General features: G+C 39.3%; 1 protein-coding gene across 3 annotated transcripts in view; it reads right to left on the bottom strand.

Annotated features, from left to right (window-relative positions):
• Positions 1-949: 949 nt before the first annotated feature.
• Positions 950-23,558, bottom strand: part of Me2 (malic enzyme 2) — a 45,889-nt gene continuing 23,280 nt past the window's right edge. For all 3 annotated transcript variants that reach the window (XM_027397876.2, XM_035440065.1, XM_027397875.2), the window contains exons 11-16: positions 22,707-22,821; positions 20,445-20,587; positions 14,486-14,588; positions 5,895-5,965; positions 4,764-4,862; positions 950-2,931 (exon numbers count right to left, since the gene is read on the bottom strand). In XM_027397876.2, the coding sequence (XP_027253677.1) occupies positions 2,764-2,931; positions 4,764-4,862; positions 5,895-5,965; positions 14,486-14,588; positions 20,445-20,587; positions 22,707-22,821 (699 nt within the window). In that variant the 3' untranslated portion in view covers positions 950-2,763. The remainder of the gene's footprint in view (positions 2,932-4,763; positions 4,863-5,894; positions 5,966-14,485; positions 14,589-20,444; positions 20,588-22,706; positions 22,822-23,558) is intronic.

The following is a 23,558-nucleotide window of genomic DNA, read 5'->3' as shown; positions in this document are numbered from 1 at the left end:
TCAAAGTATACTGTATAAAAATAATTTAATAAAAAAATAAGTTTTTAAAAGAAGGAACGTGATGTCATGGACCCCATCCTGAAACTTCAACAGCAGCATGGAGCCAACCATCCAGATGACACCGATGTCCCACAGTAAGGCAGTGATTCTGAGAAAGAGGTGCCATGGCTGCTGCTGAAAATACACCTGCCAGGCTCTCTCCCTAGGAGGTCATTTAGGGGTCTGAAGGTGGGGATGAGGGGTAATCTTCATTAAAAGGTTCACAGTGATTCTGAGGCAAATTTCTAGTTAAGAAGCCATCCTTGGAAAATGTTGATGAAACTCTTAAAACTTAGCATTATCATCTATATATATATATCTATCAGCTTTACCCTCACAGAGTTATACACTTCGTTTCACAATGGAAAGAAAGAAAAGAGACCCTTTTCCTACTGATAACTGGAAACCCCTCTCTACAGAGTATAAAACCCCACCATGCTTCCAAGTAATTACCTTCTTGCTTGGCAAAACTCCCTATGGAAGGTCCAAAGATTTCTCCCCCTTAATTTAATGCCATCATGGCCCCCCATTTTTTAGGTAAAAACATCTATATTTACATCCAGTGATTGATATTTATAAGCAGGCTGTATTTCACTTTGACATTTTCTCTTTAAGAATGGCTGCTGTGAACTGTACTAGACATCTAATTCAGCATGTCCCCACTTTAACAAACTAAGCAAAACACTGTCAATTTTTATACCTGTAATGTTCAAAATTAAGATTTCACATACATGTTAACAAAAACATAAAACAATTTCATATTTTTTGTTACATTTATTTGTGTGTGGGGTGGGTGTCAAGAGGACAACTTCTGGAAGTTGGTTCTTTCTTTCCACCACATAAATCCTGGGATTAAAATTAAGTGTCAAGTCTTGGAGACAAGACTGTCTTGCTTTCATTTTGTGGGTTCTTTTTTTTTTTTTTTTTTTTTTTTGACAGGATATACTATGTAGTCCAGTCTGGCTTTGAACTTGAGGTTCTACTGCCTCAATGCTGACCCATGCCTGCGTAACCATTCATCTGTAAAGGAACAACTATGATTTACTTATTTTACTAAACAGACTTTTGACTACTCAGACATTAAATTCACCACCATATCTAAACATACTTAAAATTGCAATGCCATTGTAATCCTGATTCTTTTTGGGGTGGTTCTGTGGACTGAACCGAAGGTCTGCTGCATACCAAGCAGTCTTAATATCAGAATTTCAAATCAATCTCTTTAAGCAGAACGCTAGAGAGAAGGTCCTTTTCACCTACAGAGTGAAAATATGCACTGCAATATGCACCTATGAATTGCTTTGTGCTGCTACCATTCCAGGGTGAGCATTTTTAAATTCTGTCTCTGAGGAGGGCATGGTGGTTCATAACTATGATCTCAGCACTGGGAAGCAAGCCAGGGACACACAGTGAATTCCAGGCCAGCTTGCTACAGTATCAAAACAAAAACAAGCTTTCCCCCCCAAAAGCATCTAGATAGGCAAACATCACAGCTACACTGCTACTTCTCAAACATTACAGAGTTCCTTCAGCATCCCCAACATGTGACCCATGAACACTGATGTCTTTATATAGCGTTTAACATCTTTCTGGGATAAAAATGGCATTTCCTGCCAGGTGTAGTGGTGCACACCTTTAATCCCAGCATTCTGCAAGTAGATCTCTGAGAGTTCCAGGTCAGCCTGGTCTATAGAGTTAGTTCCAGGACACCCAGGGATACACAGTGAGACGAGACCTGTCTCGAGAAATCAAAAGGCATTTCCTGGTCTAATTCTATCTTACCTATAGCCACTAAGCTTGGAATTCTATTATCCATTCTCAGCAGAGAAAGATTGTCACTACCAATATTCAAAGGAGTGTGTCATAGGAGAATCCCTAACTACTCAAAATAAAGAACATGTCAGACAGAAAAAAGGTATAGTCTGTAGTTAAATCCTTCACATATGATTTCCAAATCACATGACATTAGTCATAAGATGTTAGTTAGATAAACAAGATTTCCTCAACTAGAAGTGAAGACAATGAAACTGTTTTCATAACCAACAAACCTAAGTTTCTGTTTGGTCAATAAGATAATGTAACTGAAACAATTAAATGTAAGGTATTACTTTTATTAAATAAAAGTGGTTTTCGTACACTGTTGCAAATGACTGTTCAGCTTGTCTAAAGGCAGCAGTGGCTCCTCCCACTCTTCTAGAATGTTATAGTTAGCCTTGATTTAGTTCCAGGAAATTGGAAAATTTTTTTTTCCATATTTCCCAGATCTGTCTACTACAAAGGGATTTCAGAGCATGAGAGTAAAATGAAGAATATATAAAAGAACAGCTTTAAGTATTGACAATTTTTCTTTGGGATTATGTTAAATTTTGGCTTCTTCTCAACATTTTGTACTCATATCCTCAGCCCTAGAAGAACTGAGTGAAAGGGAAAGATACATTCATGTAATAGCAAAAATACCGTGGAAAGCTCCAACAAGAGCACAAGTGGTGACATCCATCAGAACTAAAGCATTCTCAGGAGCGGACGGTGGGCATTAACAGTATATTCAACATATCTGTCCCTAATGAAAGAGATTCACAGAAAAAAAAAAAAAAAAAAAAAAAACAGTCAAGCAAAGTGGGGCAGAGGAATAAAACACAGAGGACACTGCAACTCTGAGAAAAGTATCTTTTTGTCTAAAAATAGTGATTCCCTGAAGCATGGAATATCTTAATGGGGAAGCTTCTATTCTGATATCTGAGGAGGCTTCAATGAAGACTCTGGCCAATCATACACATCCGGCAGCAGGGAAACATAATCACTCCTCCATATTCTTTCTTTAACATATTTGGCCTTGTCTTCAGGTTCTGGGTATCGGAAAGCCATTTTATTAGCATACAGGTATTCTGTAACCTGGAAAATAAACACCATTACTGTTAAGGCTCTGAATGTCCACTTATCAGAGAAATAAAATAGCATTACAATACAGAGACACAAATATAGAAGAATGGCACTTTTCTTTTTCCAAAAAAAAAATACCATTTTGACTCATTTTAAAATATTTTTTAACCTATGTCAAGTTTGAAAGACATAATAAAAATTATCTGCCATTTCATGATAACTTGGATGTGTTCTGGTCACCTTTCTTGCATTAGAAAAGAATTATGAGTATTTCTTTAAATTCAACAAGCAAATCAAAGTTCTAGGAGGTTAATCTGCATGCAGGTGACATACCAGCCACCATTCCCACAGCCCTGCTGAAGGGCCATGCTGTTTAAATGACTACCTCCTAACAGAACTGCCCCAAAGAGCAAAACCCAATCTAAATATGTATGTGCCAAACAAGAACGGGAACTGACAAGGAAGCAGACACACCCAGAAGCACAGCTGCAGATATCCCCACACTGTCCTGAAGTGCTGTCTGCTGCCTTCAGAGTGAGTCCTGATCCCCACACCATGCTCTTTTGTGAATCTTTGTGCATGCAAGTTCTCCTGCTGGACACTTCCTGTGTTCTTAGTTCTAGACATTTCCTCCTTCCTACAACATGAGAGATACGGATGGGTACACGGGACAGTACTTAGCTTCCTGGCAATCCAGTTGGGACCCAGATGTTCACACCAGTGCTAATCAGAGTCCTCAGACCAACAGCATCAGCATCACTGGGGAACTTGGAAATGCAAACCCTGGGCTCCACCCCAAATCTACACAGCCTCTCAGGAACGAAGCCTCGTCCTAGGGCCCTGGACTTTCAGCAAGCATTCCATGCAATTGTGAGGCATTTTCCCATTTGAGATATGCTGTTCAGGGAACTAAAATTTCTTAGGTCCATCCACTGAGATAACAATATAAGATAACAAAGAGACTTGAAATTCTGGGCTGAAGAGATGGTTCAGTGGTTAGGAATACTTGATGTTCTTGCCAAGGATGGGGATTCAAGTTCCCAGCACTCATATGGTGACTCACAACTGCCCTATAATTCCAGTTTCAGGAGATATGATACCCTCTTCTGGCGTTCTTGGGTACCACAATCATGTGGTACATTTAACATGCATGTAGTCAAAACTCTCATACACATAAAATAAAAATCTCAAAAAAAAAAAAGAAGAAAGAAAACTCCAATCAAAAGGGGAACAAAACTCTTGAAAGGAAGATGGGAGACGTCCTCAGAGTGTAGGTAATAACAGGCAGCTAAAACATTAAGTTGCTCCCAAAGTGAATGCAATCTTGTGCTAGTTCACACTAGCATTTCCCCCACAGACATGTAGACAAAAATGGCTAGAATTAAGACATTAGATAAAAGCCCGCTTGGTCATGCAGGTGTGTAGGAGTAACTGGCTGCAAACTGGGGAACACAGGAAAATAGCCCTGTCCTGATGCAGAACTTTCCAGCCACTGGGTTATAAGAAGGTGGTCAGGGTTGCAGGCTCCTCATGTTTTCCTGAGCATTTTCTCTTAAAAAGGAAAGTCAACCTCTGAAGCGACAGCAGATTCCCTCCCTTCCCCAGGGCAGGGGTGCAACAAGCCAAGGCTCACAATCTTATAGTAACCCAGAGCAGGTCTCCTTCACTGTGTCATATAGGACATAGTAGACCAGGCTGTATCACCCCCTTCTTAAAACAAAAACGTCAGAACATGTATCACATAAAATTTCCTTCCAAACATTAGGAACTTATTTCTAAGGCACTTGTATTAGTAGGATAAGAAAATGGCATCAGAGTTTATGTAAGATGGACCAATTACTTACTTTAATAGCTATGTTAACAGAAACTTCCTGAATATTAGCGAGTGATGGGTAAAGCCTCCCTTGGGCTAACTCTTCATCTGTCAACTGACTTGTCAGTGCCTGAAAGGAAGCCAGCATCATATTTTGTTTAAATAGAAAAATCTAGTAAAATGAATAAAACATTGGAGAAACAAAAAAAAAAAAACATAGACAACAGAATTTTTATTTCTTGTAAGACTACACTAAACCAATATAGAAATCAATACTGCTAATCTATCTAGGCATGGTGGGACACACTTTTAATCTCAGCACCCAGAAGCAGGTGAACCTGTGAGTTTGAGCCCCAGCCCTGTCCACACTGTGAGTTCTAGGCTAGCCAGCACTACACAGTGAGAGCCTGTTTCAAAAAATAACATCAAAAAGCCCCACCAAAACACAACAGATCCAAAACAACACTGTTCACTGTTGAGCAATAAATAAATATCCGACCTAAGACTTAATATGTTCTGTTTACCAATACAAAGCTGGGCATAACAACAACTAAGAAGAAAATAGACATCAGCATTAGCATTAACGTGAGTTCTTCAGAATTCCTACTCAAAGTGGGGTGCTCCATTAAGGATATGGAAGGAGTTACAGTTTATCTTTGTTGTGACAATCTACCCTGTCATAGTGTTACCTTCAAATGACAGATCACATGAGACACAGGGTAGAGCATGAGTGCTATATCACCTTCATACACACACAAGAGACATAGGTACAAATGGTAAATATGAATTGCCTCACAGCTTATAATCACACATTTGAAAAGTTATGATTTTAAAACATTAACATAAACTGGGCTGTGGTGGTACACGCCTTTAGTTCCAGCATTCGGGAGGCAGAGGCAGGTAGATCTTTGTGAGTTTGAGACCAGCCTGGTCTACAAGAGCTAGTTCCAGGACAGCTTCCAAAGCCACAGAGAAACCCTTGTCTTGAACCCCCCAAAACAAAATAAAACACCCATTAACATAATACACAAAGAGACAAACAAAAAGCAATGGATTGCTAACTTCCTTTTCATTCATAAGGATATTTAACCCACTCTGGTTTTAAGATTCATTAACCTCCATAACCCATACATAATACAATCAGCAGTATTTAAAATCTTACCTTTGCAGCTTCCAAGAAAACACTGTCACTGATGTGTCGGGTTTGACAGAGAATAACAGCTAAAGCCACACCTAGAATACATATTATACAGTTTATTTAATAAGGTGACTTTTCAAATTATGAATGGCTGAATTTCTAAACTGAGAAAAATAAATGGTAATAAACCCCAACCCAAACAAGATAAAGCAAAACCCAACTGAAATGAAAGCCAATGATCTTTGTTAATGTCTACTTCTTATTCATTAACAAAAATCATTTTACAAGTAAGTGGCTGTCTCAATTTTTTTACATTTGTCATCATAGCAAATACTTCCAGGTTTCTGTCAGGCCCTACTTCAATCCCCAGTGCCAAAAAATGAGAGCAAGCAAAAGAGACACACACAGACATACAGAGGGGCTGGCACACACAACGACACAAATCCTAAAGAAACACCAACCAGCCACACAAAAATATACACTCACTAACTTGTAAGGAAAACTACAAAGCAAGCCCAAGCAACCTCGGACCTGACTTCACAGCAGCAGCAGCTACTGCCAGTTCTTTCAGCTGATCATTTCGTGGTTTCAATCTTTGATAATTTGCCTGAATTTCCTTAGATTTTTTTGAACTTTAGATTCCTCCTAGTTGAATGCAAGCATTCTGCCCTCTTGCTATTTTTCCAGCTTCTCTCTCTTCTCAACATGGACAAAAACATATGGGTCTGGTCTAAACTGTTTATATTAGAATTTCATAAGTGTTTTTCAATCCAGGCTGTGCTTATGCCATACTGGGGCTATTTTCCCTTCTGTATAAATTTTCTTTTTCCCGAGTTTACTGTTGTTTTCCCCTTTACTCTGATCTTTAGCAATTAACATTTCATACTGGAACTCTTCCTTAATTGCCCAATCTTCTTCTATTTTGGCATCCTGTGTATTTTCTGGCACAGACCTTTGCAGTAGCTTTCTTTGATATGCTGATTATTCACCTTGTCATTTACGGACTGTGCTTCTTTGAGGCCCTTTACCAAGCCCCCTTTCCTAGTCTTTTGTTACCTTTTTTTTTTTTTTTCTGAGAAACTACTGGTGGGAAATACATTTATTTTTTCAAATCCTGCATTTCTGAAAATACATGTGCTCACCTATTTCCACTCCTCTGGGCTTAGGATTTATTTATTTATTTATTTATTTATTTATTTATTTGAATTACAAACAAGATTGAATTACATGACAATCCCAGTTCTCTTCTCCCTCCCTTCCTCCCCTATCACCCCCCACCCCAATTAAAACCCTACCTATCACATATCCTTTCTTCTAGTCTACACCTGACTCAACCTTTCTGCTCCCTCATGACCTCTGCTGGGCTTAGGATTTAAATTTGAAAACAACTCTGCATCTCTTGGCTTCCAGAGCTTTGGTCCAGGGTCTGTCTGGTTTCAGGTCCTGTTTGGGCATTGTCTTTTCTTCTCTGGAAGCATGGAGATCTTTGGTTCTGATTGTATAACTGTGTCTGGCTCTCAGTGGTGAGTCACTCTCTGAACCCAAGCCTTTCCAGTTGGAGAAATGTTTGTCTTTGATGTCACACCCCCACCCCTGTGTGCTTTTTTTTTTTTGTCCTGAAATTTCTATTTTCTGAACTTGTACCTCTGGAGTTGACATCTTTATTTGCTATCTCCTGTTCCAAACTATTTTTAAGTGGCTCCCTCAACTTTTTTAGTATAATCTTTCTGCTATCAACTTTATTTTCAAGAATCTGCTGCTTTCTAATTTGAAATCCTATTTTGTTTTGAAATACAGCATCTCTACGGGGAGAGTTATAGTTCTTTCAAAAACTTTTCCCACAGACCTGTTTTCTTCCAAAATGTCCGTTCTGTTTAAACACTGCTTTGGTCTCTCTTTTTTTAAATGATTCATATTATAAAAGTTTTACGAGAGAGACTTAGATGACAACTCTGAAAAAGCAGCCAGTGCTCTTAACTGCTGAGCCATCTCTCCAGCCCCCCAAGTTTATTTTAATACCCTTCTTTCTCCCTTCCCTCTGTTAGTGGTCTCTCTCAATTTAGACATTTAAGTATCTAAGGCTAAAACTAGTGTTTTTTTTCCTTATATTTGTCCTGCCCAGTCTATGATCCCTTTTTTGTTTCTTTCTTGCTTTTGAGTGTTTTTGTTTTGTTTTTTAATTGCTGCATTTTATCCCCCAATGTTCCCTGGCTGGAAACGGCAAATTCTTCTAGCATTCTAGTGATTGTCCTCAAGATTGTAGCATGTATCCTCACCAACAATTTCCATTAGTTTAAAATTCATTTTCCTGCTGGATAATGCAAATCCCTCCTAATAGGCTAAGTCTATTTAACTGAAAAAGCATTGTTGTGCATTCTGTCTCAAGACATTTTTGAAAAGCTGCCTCACGGTTCTGCTGTCTATAAACATTTGCTCTGCACATCCACATCATGCTTTGCTCTTCATTCCCTCCTACATCCCTGAGTTTCTGGGACTGCTTTCCAGACGTCCTGTCCTTTCATTTCATACAAATATACAGGCAGTGAATTCTATGTAGTATTGAAATATCTCCATTTTGTCATTATTTGCGGTGATATTTTATGATCTAATAAAGCTTGCCTGAAAAACAGAGTACAAAGTTAACCACAGCCATAGAGGCCAGGAAGTGGTGGAACACACCTTTAATCCCGGCACCCAGGAGACAGAGGCAGATGGATCCCTGTGAGTTCAAGGCCACCCTGGGCTACATGAGAGTGATTCAGGCAAGATTTATTAGATCATAAACAAAACATCACACTAATTCTTGTGAGACACTGTCACTGTGTAATGAATTCTAGGTCGTCAAGTATTTCCAACAAGCAACAAGTAAATATCAGTGATACCGAGAAGTCAAATGTTGTTCCTATAGCTGAACCAGCTGCTATCATGATTTCTTTCCTGGGACTTCCTGAAGTCTCAGAGTGAGGGTCTTAAGATATGGACTTCTTGTCTACCCCACAGCTGTTTCCCTGAGCTACCCTGGAAGGCATTCTTGGCCATGTAGCCTACAATGCTACCTCTGCTCCATTCCCACTCTCACCGTCTTCCAGGATTTAATAATTACATAGGTCTGTTTCTTACTTGCTTTTCCATATTTTTCCTTTTGACTCTGCTTCATTTATAGTTTCTTCTGTGGTGCCCTCCCGTTATTTGCTTTGGTCTAATCTTCATCCACCTATTAGATTATTACTGTTATTCAATTCTAGAAGGTAATTGATTTTGACTCTAAAGTTCTGAAGCTTTGCTTTTATCACTCTAAAATAATAATTATGTTTGTGTTATAGCACTTGCTTTCCATGTAGACCTGAACGTGTCTTCTTGTCCTGTGGCATCTGTTGGTGTTGTTAGGTGTTTGCAGAGGTCTCCTTTTTCCTTTCAAGCAAAAGTGGCGTTTGTACATTTCTTTAGAAAAACAACCTGAGGACTGGTGTCATGTTTTCAGAGACTTCTGTTTGCTTCTGCCAGGTGCTGGCAGTCCAGAGCAGAGGCTGGAGTATTTTAGACCACCCACAGCTATAAACCACAGTCCACTCCCAGGTGCAGTCCTGTAGGGTTTCAGCCCAGCATGGGTGGCCATTCGTAAGGGGAGGAGTCATATCTGGATAAGATGTCAATGTTGTCTTTCCTCTAGTGATGGGGGATACTTTATCACACTGGGAACAGCAAGTTTGCATTTACGTTAATTAAATATAAGTAACCTTGGGTCAGAAGGCTGCATTAGCAAATAGTTGACAAGAAGTAATCATAGAGCATCAGACACACACAGGAAGTAGCAGGGAGGGATTTGGAGTAGCACAGCCTTTTCAGGTTTGGCAAAGCAGAAGCACAGGTTTTCCAGAGACGTCAGCAAGGAGACAGGGTTAGCTGGTTGCTGCTACTCAGCCTCTCTGAGCTCACAGGTTTTCACCCTACCCTTTGAATATTGAGTCTTATTTATAAATAGAATGATAAAGATTTAGTTAAAGCTACCTTTAGCAGCAAAGACAGTGCCAGTACCTCTGGGAACAGAATTCCCACCAGGCTGTTGCCTGAGTTGCTAGGCTGCTGTTAGAGGAATAGGCTGGTAACTGCGGGTTTGCAATTGCTGGCTGGAATAGATTAATAGTAGCCACTGTGCCGAAGTTAAAACAACACCCAAGGACACACAACTTATATGGTTGTTTATTTCCTGATCGGTGAGTGTTTTCTAAGGTGGCTACAAATCCTGGCCACCTCACCAAGCTCTCTTCTTTTTAATCTTGACCCAGAATCTCACATCTTATGAGTCAATATATTATTGGCTTCTCATCTTTTTCGAGACAGGGTTTCTCTGTGTAGTCCTGGCTGTCCTGGAACTCGATCTGTAGACCAGGCTGGCCATGAACTCACAGAGATCTGCCTGCCTCTGCCTCCTGAGTGCTGGGATTAAAGCAACCACCACTAACTGGCTGGCTGCTGATCTTTGAAGGCTATTTATTTATCTTTGCCTTTTTTAAAAGACTTATTTTTATTTTATGTATATGAGTATTTTGCCTGCACGTATAAATGCACTTTGTACAGGCCCTTTTTTCTTTTCTTAATATGAAGTTTACCATGGCTTTGATCTCATCATACTCCTCCTGCCCCAGCCTCCCAAGTGCTGAAATGGCAAGCTTGGAGCATTATACTCAACTTTGAATTTTAAATCTTACTCACTGTTAGAGAGGTTAGGACTGGTAATTCTGACATATCACAGCCTTTGAGTTTTAAATTTCTTTTTATAAGATGTTTAGACAATCCCCTAGTGGTGGGTCTGTTTTCGACTTCTACCTTGCCTCTTCATAGGTCTAATAGCTTTCACTCATAAAGCCAGGACTTTAAAATGCTATATGTACAAATAATCAATTGCCCAACTTCTTAAAGAGTCAAATGAGGGCTAGATAGATGGTCAATGGTCAAGAACACTGGCTGCTCTGCAGAGGACCTGGGTTCAATTCCCAGCATCCACCCATGATATCTGACGCGTTCTTCTGACCTCCATGAGTACCAGGCACATACATGTTGCACACATATACACGCAGGCAAAACACTCAAACACATTCAATAAAAAACCAAACATTTTAAAAAGTCAAATGTGAATTTGAAATGGCTTTGTCAAAATCAGCAAAGTATTCTCTCCTTGGCTCTCATATTTTTATGCTGAAGAAATACTACTGGATAGAATAAGACAATTTAAAATGTTACCAAATGCTAGAAAGAAATCACTAATGGTAGAAAGAGTTTTTATAGATGCCAGGTCTCAAGAGATAACAACAACATGAAGAAAAAAAGGGGGCATACAAAACAAAGGCACTAGATGATCACAAGTTAAATAAATACCTTGTTTACCTCGACAGTGGTAACAATGTGCCTGTCTGGTGCCATGAGTTACTAAGAACTTAGCTAGAGCCTGCTGCCAGCTCTTTAGGGAAGACCCAAAGAGGAAAGATGAAACTTGTGGCAAAGGAATTCATGTCAGATCCCCATTTTGCTCAATACAGTGTTTCTAAATGGGCTAGGATGTAGCTCAGGGTAGAATACTGGTCTATACTGCATGAGGTTCTGGGTTCAACCCTTAAAAACGCAAAAAGTAAAGAAATAAAAAGTGCAGCACAGCTGAAGCAAAGCTTTGAAAATAACAAAGTCAGACGAAGATGTTTTTGAGGTGAAAAACCCAAGAAGACAATCTAAAGTTCTAGAAAGACACATAGTTGAATGTGGAACTTGCTAAAGTCAGGGAACAAGAACAAAGCAGCCCAAATATCATTGGCTGATGAACCTTTCTTGCTAGGATTGGTTGATGACCAAAGGTGATGATTAATTCCTTATACCCATTTCTACCCTCAATCTCCAGATATAAAAAACTATTAATGAGAGTGTATGTACCCTAAAGATTTAAAGAAGGGCTGACTTATATAACTTATATAAAAGTTTAGGTTTGTGATTCCTTTAAGCTTCCTTAAAAGATTACCTTTCAAGATAAGGCAAATAGAGTAATTGGCCCTTTCTTAGTAACTGCAAAATGCAGCCTGACAGTAAAAGACCTGACAAGAATACCTTGTTTGTCCAACACAGTTAATCTATAACAAGTTGCTTGGGTATGAATGTATGTGGTGAATGTATGTGGGTTTTTAGGATAATTTGTTTTTCACCTGTAATACATAAAACGTTTATTCATGTAAGGGAGATAAAAAAAAAAAAAACCCTGTTTTTGCCTGTATTCATTATAATCATTCACTTGAAAAATAGAATGCAACCACATTGTGATTCCTATATTGTCTGAAAAACTTCGTTGTGGTATATAAGCTGTAGAAAAAAGCATACAAGAGAGGAAAAAACACAGAAAGAACATGAGAGAAAAGAAAATAAAAAAGCAAGCCATCAAGATCATGTGTGAGTCTTTTTCTCCCTAAACCCCTCAGATGGAAAAATCTTGCTTATGTCAGCTGTGGATTCCCTTCAAGACCCTGTACTGCTGGAGGCTGCCCCCGAGAGAGCAGTACAAAACAAAATATATATTCTAGAAACATGGATAGTGTGACAGCACACCTGTGAAGAACATGAGGCCTGAGACAGTTTGCTACAGAAATCAAAACGTGAAGTCAAGAAACTGAGGGGGGGGGGCATCATACTTGGTACTTGCAGAAAAATGCAGTATAATTAATAAATCACAATCTAGAAGGTGAACACTAATTATGTAATCATGGTTTTGTGATGACATATTATTTATGATTTATTAAAGCTTGCCTGAGGATTCAGAAAGCTAAGTCAGCCACAAACCACAGAAGCCCGGTTCAACCTTTAACCCCAGAGCTCAAGATTAAGAGGTAGACAGATCTCTTTAGTTCAAGGCCACCATGGCTTACACAGGAGTGAAGAGTAACAGAGCTCACGCCTTTGATCCCAGCACCTGGGATCACATGCCTTTAATCCCAGCATTAGGGAGGTATTTAAGACAGGAGCAGGGTCTCAGAGCTGGCATGAGGATAGAGAGGCATTGAATTCTCTCCAACCATGCTAAGGAGAGATAACAGTATGAGGCTTGATTTTTGGAGACAGAATCAGCCCTTTCAGTCTGAGGTAGACGAAAGAGCTAATGGCTGGCTGCTCTGCTTTTCTGATCTTCAGCTTGAAGCTTGAACCCCAATACCTGTCTCTGGGTCTTTTATTTGTCTTGCTATGATTTTTTTTATAATCATGGTTTTGAACATTCAGAGTCAATCCAGGCAAAGCATGGAAATCAACAAAACACCACACACTTGAAAATGGTACAAATTCAAAATTTCAAAATGATACGAAGTTTAGGTGTGGGAGCTAGCAAATCATGCTAATGGCTCAGTTAAATATCTTGGACGTACACATCCATAAGCTAAGTAGTTTCCACTTACTCTACAGTTATTAGAGGTTCCTCATTTAGAACATAACATGGTCAGATTTCACGACAGGAGCAGTCCAGTTTTAACTGGCTATTAAAACATAAAGACACTGTTCAAACAGTTTCCTTCTGTAATCCCAATTGCTTAGGGGGCAGACAAGCTAACTAGTTTGAGGGCAGACTAGCTGAATGAACATCAACTCCAGGTTCAGGAAGAGACCATACCTCAAAGGAATAAGGCAGAGAGAGCAGTAAAGGACACCAGATGTCATCCTCTGGCCTCTGTATGCACATACCCATAGACACATGTGCATATACACCACAGACACAAAAATGTCAACTTCCAACAAAACCTTTTGCTGTGTAAGGTAAAAAGGTAGGAGAACAAGCAAGACACACCAGGCAGCAGGAGCAGCAAGTATTTGAAGGAATGTGTGTAGTACTGCCGATGGCTCACAGTGGAAGTTCATATCTAGAGACAATTTAGAACAACCACACTAAAGGCATATACCTGTTGATTGTATCCACCAGAAAACTGGCAACAACTCAATAGTAGTTACATCACAGAGTGTGATAAAAAGTACCAACAGAGATGAAGAAAATGTAAGGTTCTGTTCCTCTGTACAGGGTTTCTCCGTGTAACAGTCCTTCCTGGCTGTCCTGGAACTCTCTTTGTTGACTAGGCTGGCCACAAACTCACTGAGATCCTCCTGCCTCTGCCTCCCAAGTGCTGGGATTAAAGGCCTGGCCTGTTCCTCTGTACTTTTATGACACATGTACTGTATTATCTCTACATTAAAATCTAATAGTACGAATACATTTTCAAAGAAAACAGAGCAAGTTAGAGTTAATGAATTCCTTGTTTCCCTGTAAATATCACACTTCTGTAAATACTATTGATCATGTCAACCTTAATTCTAAAGAATTCCATGAAAATGTTTTCTTTTTATTATTATTTATTTTATGTGTATGCATATTTTGACTGTGTGTATGTCTCTGCATCACTTTTACATAGTGCTGGCGAAGTCAGGCAAGGCCATCAGAACCCCTGGAACTAGAATTACAAACAACATTAAGCCTCCATGTGGGTGCTGGGACTCTAACTGGGGTTCTCTGGAAAAGCAGCCAGTGCTCTTAGCTAGCCCCTGAAATGTTTTTATGCAATTAACAATGGATCTATAACATTATTCATGAGGGCTTTTACCTGGAAAAATATATGCATTGTTTCCTTGGCCTGGGGTGAAGACTCGTCCATCCTGGAGTTTCACTGGCTCAAATGGGCTGCCGCTGGCAAACAAACACCTGCCCTGTTAAGATGAAATAATCTTAATTTTTCTGGCCACTTATTCAAGCAAATTCATAAAAGATTAAGTCTTATAGTTAAGTTAGACTACTAAATTACCTGGAAACAAGAAACCATTTATTAAATGATACTTTAATCTAAATTCTCTTATTAGAATGAGGCTTGCTTTGTACATAGTATATATGCAAATAATTGGAAAATATTCATTTAACTCTCTAAACTCTAACACTGCTACTTCCTTTATAAAGTTAAAACTGGTAACAGCGTCTCAAATAATAAAGACTGACGTGAACCTCATAAATGAAATGGGAAATACCAAAATTAATTTGCTACCACTTGTGGTCCATCTGTCCAGCTGGCTCTGTGCTGGGTACCCTATGTGCCACTCAGTTCATTTACCTTTCCTGAAAGCCCTGTTTGCTTGTTACCATCTTCTGTTCATTGCCTAGAACAAGTAAAGCAGAAATGAAGGTTCTGACATTTTCAAGTACTTTGTAAACACTCTGTATAAAATTTGTAGCAGTTAAATTTGAATTCAAATTTTTACAAATCTAAATCCGATGTTTTTTTCTATTATGCCAAGATGTCCACCCTGCTCAGAGTTAATATAATGTGGGTGTATGATATAATTATATAACTGTTACAGAACTTGTCATGCTACTTTGTTAAAGAAAAAATACATGGAGATTACTTTTCCTTATCTAATTTTAATACTATATCTATAGAGACATGTGATGTATTTCTAATAACAGATGCCCTTATGATTGAAAGGAACTATAAATTTAATTCATATAAAATTGTTTACATTATTGTCCCCTTTGCCCCACCAAAGTCAAAACACAAAAGCCACACAATAGCACTCAAATGACCTATTTTAGAATGTTCAACAACAGCTAATGTTATTTAAGTTAGGTTAAAGAATGATTCACAGAAAACTGAAATATCTCAATACACAAGGAAAGACAAATTGCCACTTACTAGAACATTCAACAGTTGCCTCTGTCTCCAGTGTTAGGATTACAGGTATGTAATCAGCGGCTTTGTGAGTGTTAGGTAAGCATTGCACCAAGTGAGCTATGTTCCCAAGCTCTAACACTAACTTCATTTACTTCATAGTAAATGCTGGCCAATTGGAAGGGCTACATTATATTGTGTTTAGTGACACAATTTCAAAATGGTACAAATTCAAAATTTCAAAATGATACAAAGTTTAGGTGTGGGAGCTAGCAAATTATGCTAATGGCTCAGGTAAATATCTTGGACGTACACATCCATAAGCTAAGTAGTTTCCACTTACTCTACAGTTATTAGAGGTTCCTCATTTAGAACATAACATGGTCAAATTTCACGACAGGAGCAGTCCAGTTTTAACTAGCTATTAAAACATGAAGACACTGTTCAGTTTCCTTCTGTAATCCCAATTGCTTAGGGGACAGACAAGCTAACTAGTGTTGAGGGCATCCCAGTCAACACTGACACCCCATCTCACAACAGGAAAGGAAATCTTGCTGAGCAGAAAAGGGTGTTAGAGCAACAAGTCATTTCTCCCTTTGCTAAAAAGAGAAGCACTAAAACTTGGGCAAGTACAAAACTTAACATCATTGTTCTATTCGACAATGAGAAAGAATTCATATACGCTATGACTCAATTGTTTCATGCTTTTTTATTCTGGGAAGAGAATCTCAAGTTTTTTTCACAGTTGTGGGTGGTTGGTACTCAGTTTCCATGTTAAGGTAAACAGATGACTTGTGGGAGTTTGTTCCCTCCTTCCATGTGGGATATGAGAACTGAACTCAGAACACTAGTTTTGGTGGTGACTTCAGCTGCTTAGCCATCTCCCTGGCCTAAAATCTGTATCTTAAAACTGATTGGCTACAGTTTATCAAACTATTCTCTTTGGAGGATTTTGGTTCTTCCCAGAAACGTGTGTTAAGTTCAATATTATTATTCAAAAATAAAATCCTCAAATATCCGAACAGTCTTTTCTTAATTTAATACTTTGGAAAACATTATATTTGTACACACACATACAATGTCGAATATTTAGTACTTTGTAAAACATTTATATATGTATATGTATACACACACACACACACAATGTTGCATATTTCTTTATTTTGAAAATGTCAGCTAATGATTTACTAGAACTGAGCCCAATGTTCATTGTGCAAGAGAATGGCTGAATTTGGGGAATGGCAGTCATCAATTCTACCTAACACTGGTAGATAGGATAAGCAATCAAGCCAACAATAATAATACTTTATTTTTGGTAAAAGCTTAGGACTAAAGAGACTAAAGAGAATAACTTTTTTAAAAAAAATTTAAATTTTATGGGTGTAAATATTTTGCCTGCAGTATGTCTGTACAGCCATGTGCATGCCTGGTGCTTGTGGAGGAGAGAAAAGGGGAGATCAGTTTTTAAAAAACAAAACAAAAATCTCTTTATGTTGATCTGTGACTGATTTGAAAGAAAGGATTTTAATCAGCATTATAGGTTTAAAATCATATCTACTAGAAACTAATAGTTACAAGAATTTATTTTTTCTAACAGAGCAGTGACACCAGCAGAAGAAGCTGAGAGAGTAAACGCTCTGCCATTCCACATGAAGGGATACTCCCTGAGCCTAGTCACACAGGGAGAGCCTAGGCCCTATCCCGAGAATATGACAGACTCTGAAGAACCCCTATGGAAAGCCTCACCCTCCCTGGGGAGCAGAAAGGGTATGGGATAGGTAGGGTGTTAGTTGGGGGGGGGGCAGGGGAGGCAGAAGAAACTGGGATTGACATGTAAAATAATCTTGTTTCTAATTTAAATAAAAAGTGGAGAGAGGAAAGAGGAAAAGAATAAATGCTCTGTAACAATGAGAAAAGGGAATGCTAAGTACATCTGCAACATGAAACTAAGTCCAAACAATTCTGTAAATTCTGCTTTGACAGTGACACTCCAGGTTGTTTCATGCTCATGTCCCCTCTGGTAACAGCAGAGTGACGGACAGCTAAGAAGCATGTCCTACAGGGTTTTAAAAGAGGAAGCAGAATGTAACCACAGCAATCTGTGTTTGGTGCTGGCAGATGGAGGAGGAAGGCGGCGGCTCCCAGGCCCATTTTCCAGTTCCCAGCATTCAAAGCATTTCCCTTCCAGGTGACAACTGATCTCAACAGTTCAGCTGTGGCTGAGATCCTAAGTAGCTCTGGGCAGTCTCCAGACAAAAAACACAGGAAAAATGCAGTTCAGGGAGCACAGAGATAGAGGTTCCAAGTTAATGCCTTAAGGCTCGAATTTATACCCAGAGCTGCACAGCAGGAAGGAGTGAGGACAAGTTGGAAACCTCCTAGACCTTACCTGACTGTGCCAAGTGTATTACGGCCCAGCCTACAGCCACTAGAGAAGTAATGGCCCCAGGGAGTAAGACACTTTCTCCCCAAGCCTCAAATAACCGTTACAACTGCCATCCACTACCCAGCCCTCAGACATACAAGCAAACAGCTAAGCTTACAAGAGAATTAAAAACTAATTACCAAGTTGGGGCAACAGCTAATAAAAATGGATTTACAGAAAGTGAAATTTTGTTACAACCAGAAACTTTAGCTATAATTCGTGTACTGAAATTAAACAAATAGACGGAAAATGTCAGCAGTCATATGTGGCTGTGCAGTCTCATAATCGGGGTACCTGGGAGGCTAGAACAGGAAGATACTAAGTTTCAAGCCCGAACTACACAGCAGGAGCTTGCTTCAAAAGTAACAAAAAAAAATTCACAAAGGAAAAATATACTCAGTAGAAAGCTGAAAGATAGACCAGAAAATAAAACAAGTTTTAAGATTACAGTTGAGGGCTAGTGAGATGGCTCAGTGAGTAAGCATGCCTACTTCCAAGCCTGATCCCCAGGACCACCAAGTTGTCCTGTGACCAACACACACATGATGTGGCATGTGTGTGTGCCCACACACAAACACAAAAACATGTATTTTTAAAGTTTAGAGATGCCACAGTACTTTTACAATGTTGATCATTTATTGATTTGTTTACTGGAGGGGGGTGTGCGAGCTCCTGCCAGGGCACACATGTAGAGGTAAGAGGACAACTTGTGGAAGTCAGTTCTCTCCTTCCACCATATGGATTCTGGAAACTGAACTCAGGTTATCAGGGCTGGTGGCAAAGCCTTTACCTGCTGAGCCATCTTACCAGCACCCACATCATTATTTTTAAAAGACTCAACTTCTGAGAGATACAATTGGTATCTAAGATCTTTAAAATCATCTGGGGAGATATAAAAAAAACAAAATTTCCAGTCAGTTATCAGCAATGAGAATAATAAGAACTTATTACATTCTTTACTCTCAAGAGTGTAACCAAGCCAGTGCTAGTACATGCCTTTAATCTCAGCACTCAGAAGGCAGAGGCAGAAGGATTCTATGAGTTCAAGGCCAGTCTGGTCTACAGAGCTAGTTCCAGGACAGCCAGGACTACACAGAGAAAGCCTGTCTTAAAACAAAACAAAAAAATCTCTCAAAGTATAACCTAACAAGTATATTCATGAATATTCATATATTCAATAAATTAAATAAGAAGTAGGTATATCATGGTGAACAGACTGTAAAACTCATATCGTAGGATAAATGAATACTGCTTAGTGGTAGCTTGCTGGCCTAAATGTGTACATTTGCAAGGCTATAGGTTCATTACACAAAACAAACGAATAAAATCTCCATTTCCTGGAGTCACTTTGATCATTTACAAGAACGAAAGAAGTGATTACACGGTAGAGATTAAAGAACACTAGGGGAAACCCCACTACTTACATGCATATGTACATACATACATAATACATATTCATAAGTTAGTATCTGTAACTGACATGTAGTGCAGCACCAATGTCAAAGGCCCCAAAGCACCAACTCACTAGCATTCTGGGTTAAAGTAACAAATCCAGTCCAGACAGCAACCAGTTTAGAGCAAAGTAAAAGTCAGCCCCAGTAAAGACAAAAGAGCATCTGAAGGAAGCAACGGGATTATTTATAAGAAAAAGAAGGCAGAATTTTTGATTATTCTGAACTTCTATTAAGTGAAGAATATGAAAGAACTGACACTAAGAACCTAAGGACAGATTAGGAAAGTGACTGCAAGGGACCAAGCCAATCAGGTAGGACCATAGCGAGGGTGGCACTCACAATAGAAATAGACTAGACACCGTTACAGTACTGGCCATGCAAATGGAGTTTCACAAGAGAGAATGGCCAAGCAGAGATACCAGCCCTATGTTTCCCAAACATAAAGGAAACTCCACTGTCAGCCATTGAATCATACACTCAGAGCACTCTAGATTCCAGGAAGAACTAACACAAAGAAAAGCATAACCAGGACCAAGCTCAAACCCAGAGCAATGACATCCACACACGATTCAGAAAACAACAGTTTCAAAGCACTGAAGGACAGCAGCTACCAACTGTCAATTCCATGTGGGGTGAAAACGTCCCCCAAAATGAAGGAAAAATATACTACCAAGAGAACTCCTCAGGCCTGTACTGAAGTTCTTATGGGAGGAGAATGATCCCAAAAAGAAGCAGACAAGCAGGGAGGATTGGCTATAGGGAAAAACATCCTTAAATGTAGGCAAAATGAAAACAGATAGTTTCTATATAAAAAGAATTAAGAAAAACATCAGGAAAAAACAAACATGTTTGGTTTCAGAATATCCACAGAAGCACAAGACACTTGGCAGGTGGGAGAGTCTGGATATATGAGGCAACTGCAATCAACACTTAAACACTGATGAACCAACCACACGTGCATGACAACTGTGCAGCTAATAAGCTAATGAAATGCATAAGCAGCATGTGGGGTTTTCATTGACAATACCTCTGTCAGTGTATATGCTTCTTCAGCTGTGCACTCAGCCTGCGCTGTAGGGTTACTTAGTGCAAATATTATAGGCCTTTCGTTGATAGAGGCCATGGCTTTGATTACGCCAGGAGTAAAAAGCCGACCAGCACCTGCCACTCCTGCAATAAATAAGGGGAAAAAGCCATCAGCACAGGCATAACAAACAGGTTCTTGCTAAGTGTCTCTATAACACATTTACCATAACAAACCACAGGTATCATTGCAAAGGGAGATTTTGTTTTGATGAGAGACAGATATTGTCTAGCACACAGAGTAAGCTCTAGGAAAAACTAAAAAACTATGACTATCTACTCCATTCTAATCAGTGACAAGGAGACAATGAGAGTCTACTCATCTGGAGGACCAGAAACAGACCCTCAAAGAGATCAGAAAGCATCTGCCAAGGCCTGGGGAAATGCCAAGTCATTTAATGGGCATAGTTCAGCTTTAGAGGGTGGGACCCACAGGTTGAGAAACACTGCTCTAGAGCTAAACAATGAGTGGATACATTGTTTCCATATTGAGTTTTGAGAGAAGTGGAGTAGAGAACCTAATAAGATTTCTTCTCAATGCAGAGGCAGTCGGATCTCTGTGAGTTTGAGGCCAGCCTGGTCTCTAGAGCGAGTGGCAGGACAGCCTCCAAAGCTACACGGAGAACCCTGTCTCAGAAAAAAAAAAAAAAAAAAAAAGATTTCTTCTCAATATAAAAAAATAATAAGAGTTCTTATCAATAAAAAAAACAGAGGCAGAGTTCCTAGATGAAAACTTGTAAAACACAGGATTATGAACTCCGATTTAGAGCTATAAGAAGAGTAGCACTGGATCTGAGCTGGGAATTCAGGGCTGTGTCAGCACAGATGTCAGCTTCAGGGGCCTCACCAAACACATGCAAAACCTCCACTTTGTTGCCAATGCAATGCCTACTCTGCACTGGATTTTCCTGGTACAGTCTGTCAAATGACCTTGCCCCTTTAAAGTTGCATTCAACAGTCACAACAACTCTAAAAGTAAAACACTATAAAGCGCCAGGCATGCAGTCCTGGCGCCTTGGGAGGCTCAGGCAGGACACTCACTGGAGCCCAGGTTTTCAAAGCTAGCCTACAGGAGAGTAAAACAGCTTCAGTTTTGTTTTCTGTTAAAGTTAAAATGTAATTTTAAAAACACATTTATCTACTTAGTGTCTACATGTGTATGTGTGGGAGCACCATGACATGGAGTAATGTGGAGAGGACAACTTGAGGGAGATGTGGATCCTGGGGGCTCAACACATATTATCAGGTGTGTGGTAAGCCTTTACCTGCTGAGCCATTTTGCCAGCCCCCATTTCCAGACTTTTAGTTAATGTTTCAGTATGTAGCCTAAGCTGGTCTTGAACTCATAATCTTACCTTAATCTCTATAGAGTGTTGAGAGTAGAAGTGTGCACCACCATAACTAGCATAAGATTCTGTCTCTTAAAATTTTTATGCCCCAGACAGTGGTGGCATACACCTTTAATTCCAACACTTGGGATGCAGACACAGGCGGATATCTGTGAGTTCAAAGCTAGCCCAATCTACAGTTACAGGACAGCCAATGCTACACAGTGAAATCCTGTCTCAAATAAAATAAAAATAATTTTATGCACAGTAACCAAAAATATTAATTTGAGTCAGACCTCTTTATCTGTGGGGTTCTGTATACAGAGTCAATAAATGTACATTTTCAATGTAGGCTGGAAATGATGAAGGAAACAAAACTGTCTGTATTGAACATGTGCAGACCTTTTTTGTATCATTCCCTAACAATACAGCTGAAGAACCACTTATATAGCATTTACATTGTTTAAGTATAAGTCACCTACAGGTGTGCTCAAGTATATAGTGGGGTGTGTACAGTTATGAACAAGTCCTACACCTCTTTTTTTTTCCTCCCAAGATGAGGTTTCTCTGTGTAGCTTTGAAGCCTGTCCTGGCACACACTGCGTAGATCAGGCTGCCCTCCAACTCACAAAGATCCACCTGCCTCTGCCTCCCAAGAAGGTGTGTGCCACCACAAGTCCTACCCTCTTAACAAAGGAGATGTAGGTGTGGCAGGTTTGAGTATGTCCAGTGGGCCTTGGCACCAGTCCCAATACACTGAGAGACCACCTGCATATGCTAAAAACAAGGTAAAATACATCAATTTACTTTAGTAATCCTACATGATAGTTATGGCAGATAGCTAAGAAACAGGATTATTTATCAACAGCTTCACTTACCAATTATAACTGAAGGCTTAAGTTTATTTACTGCATCTTCAAAAGTTCCAGGTACGTTCTCTGGGGCCCCGTGAGCAAATGGTTCCTGGTTACTATCTATGCTAGCAGACCGGCCCTGAATATTTTAATAAAATACAGTACCAGTAAGTGCATATTAAATATAAACTGGACACATGAATTATCAATTAGATAAATTTTGTCCTTGTTACGCAAATGAATTTTTATTTACTTTTCTCTTCAACCTTTATCTTCTAATTTTAACTTCACAGAATCCAAAAACAGTTCATCAAATCACATCATGTCTAGAACATTAACTTTGCACTCTCAAAAACTCATTCCTTCCATGAAGTCCTCCTAAATTCAATATTTACAATGAAGAATCTTTAGTATTTTAGAAATGTAATATAGCACCAAGTGGGGAAACCATAGCCTACCAAATTTATGAACAGTCACACCAAAAAAATTTCTTTTGGTACGAGAATAGAACCCAGAACTTAAAACATACTAGTCAAATGCTCTACTTTGGAGGCAAACTCCCCAACTCCCCTGCACGTTTAAGACAGGGTCTTGCATGGCCTAACCTTGGCTGCTCTCAAACTCACTACATTGGTTTAAGCCTTGCCCAACCATCTTCATACTCAGGCATCATTCCTGGGTAGGTATTCTGCCTCCATTTCTTTGAAACTCATGACTTTGAAAACAACAGAATCTCTGGTCATTAGAAAAAATGGTTAAGACTGCTCAGAGTACCGGCTTCACTACCTTAATATCATCACAGCTCTGTAGAGCGGGAATTCAGTAAGGAACATGCTGCAGTGTATCCAAATGGATGACAGGTTTAAGATCACTAAA

This window comes from Cricetulus griseus, chromosome 2 (assembly GCF_003668045.3).
Source record: "Cricetulus griseus strain 17A/GY chromosome 2, alternate assembly CriGri-PICRH-1.0, whole genome shotgun sequence".
NCBI lineage: Eukaryota > Metazoa > Chordata > Mammalia > Rodentia > Cricetidae > Cricetulus > Cricetulus griseus.
The sequence above is the reverse complement of the archived record's forward strand: the minus strand, read 5'-3'. Positions and strand labels throughout refer to the sequence as shown.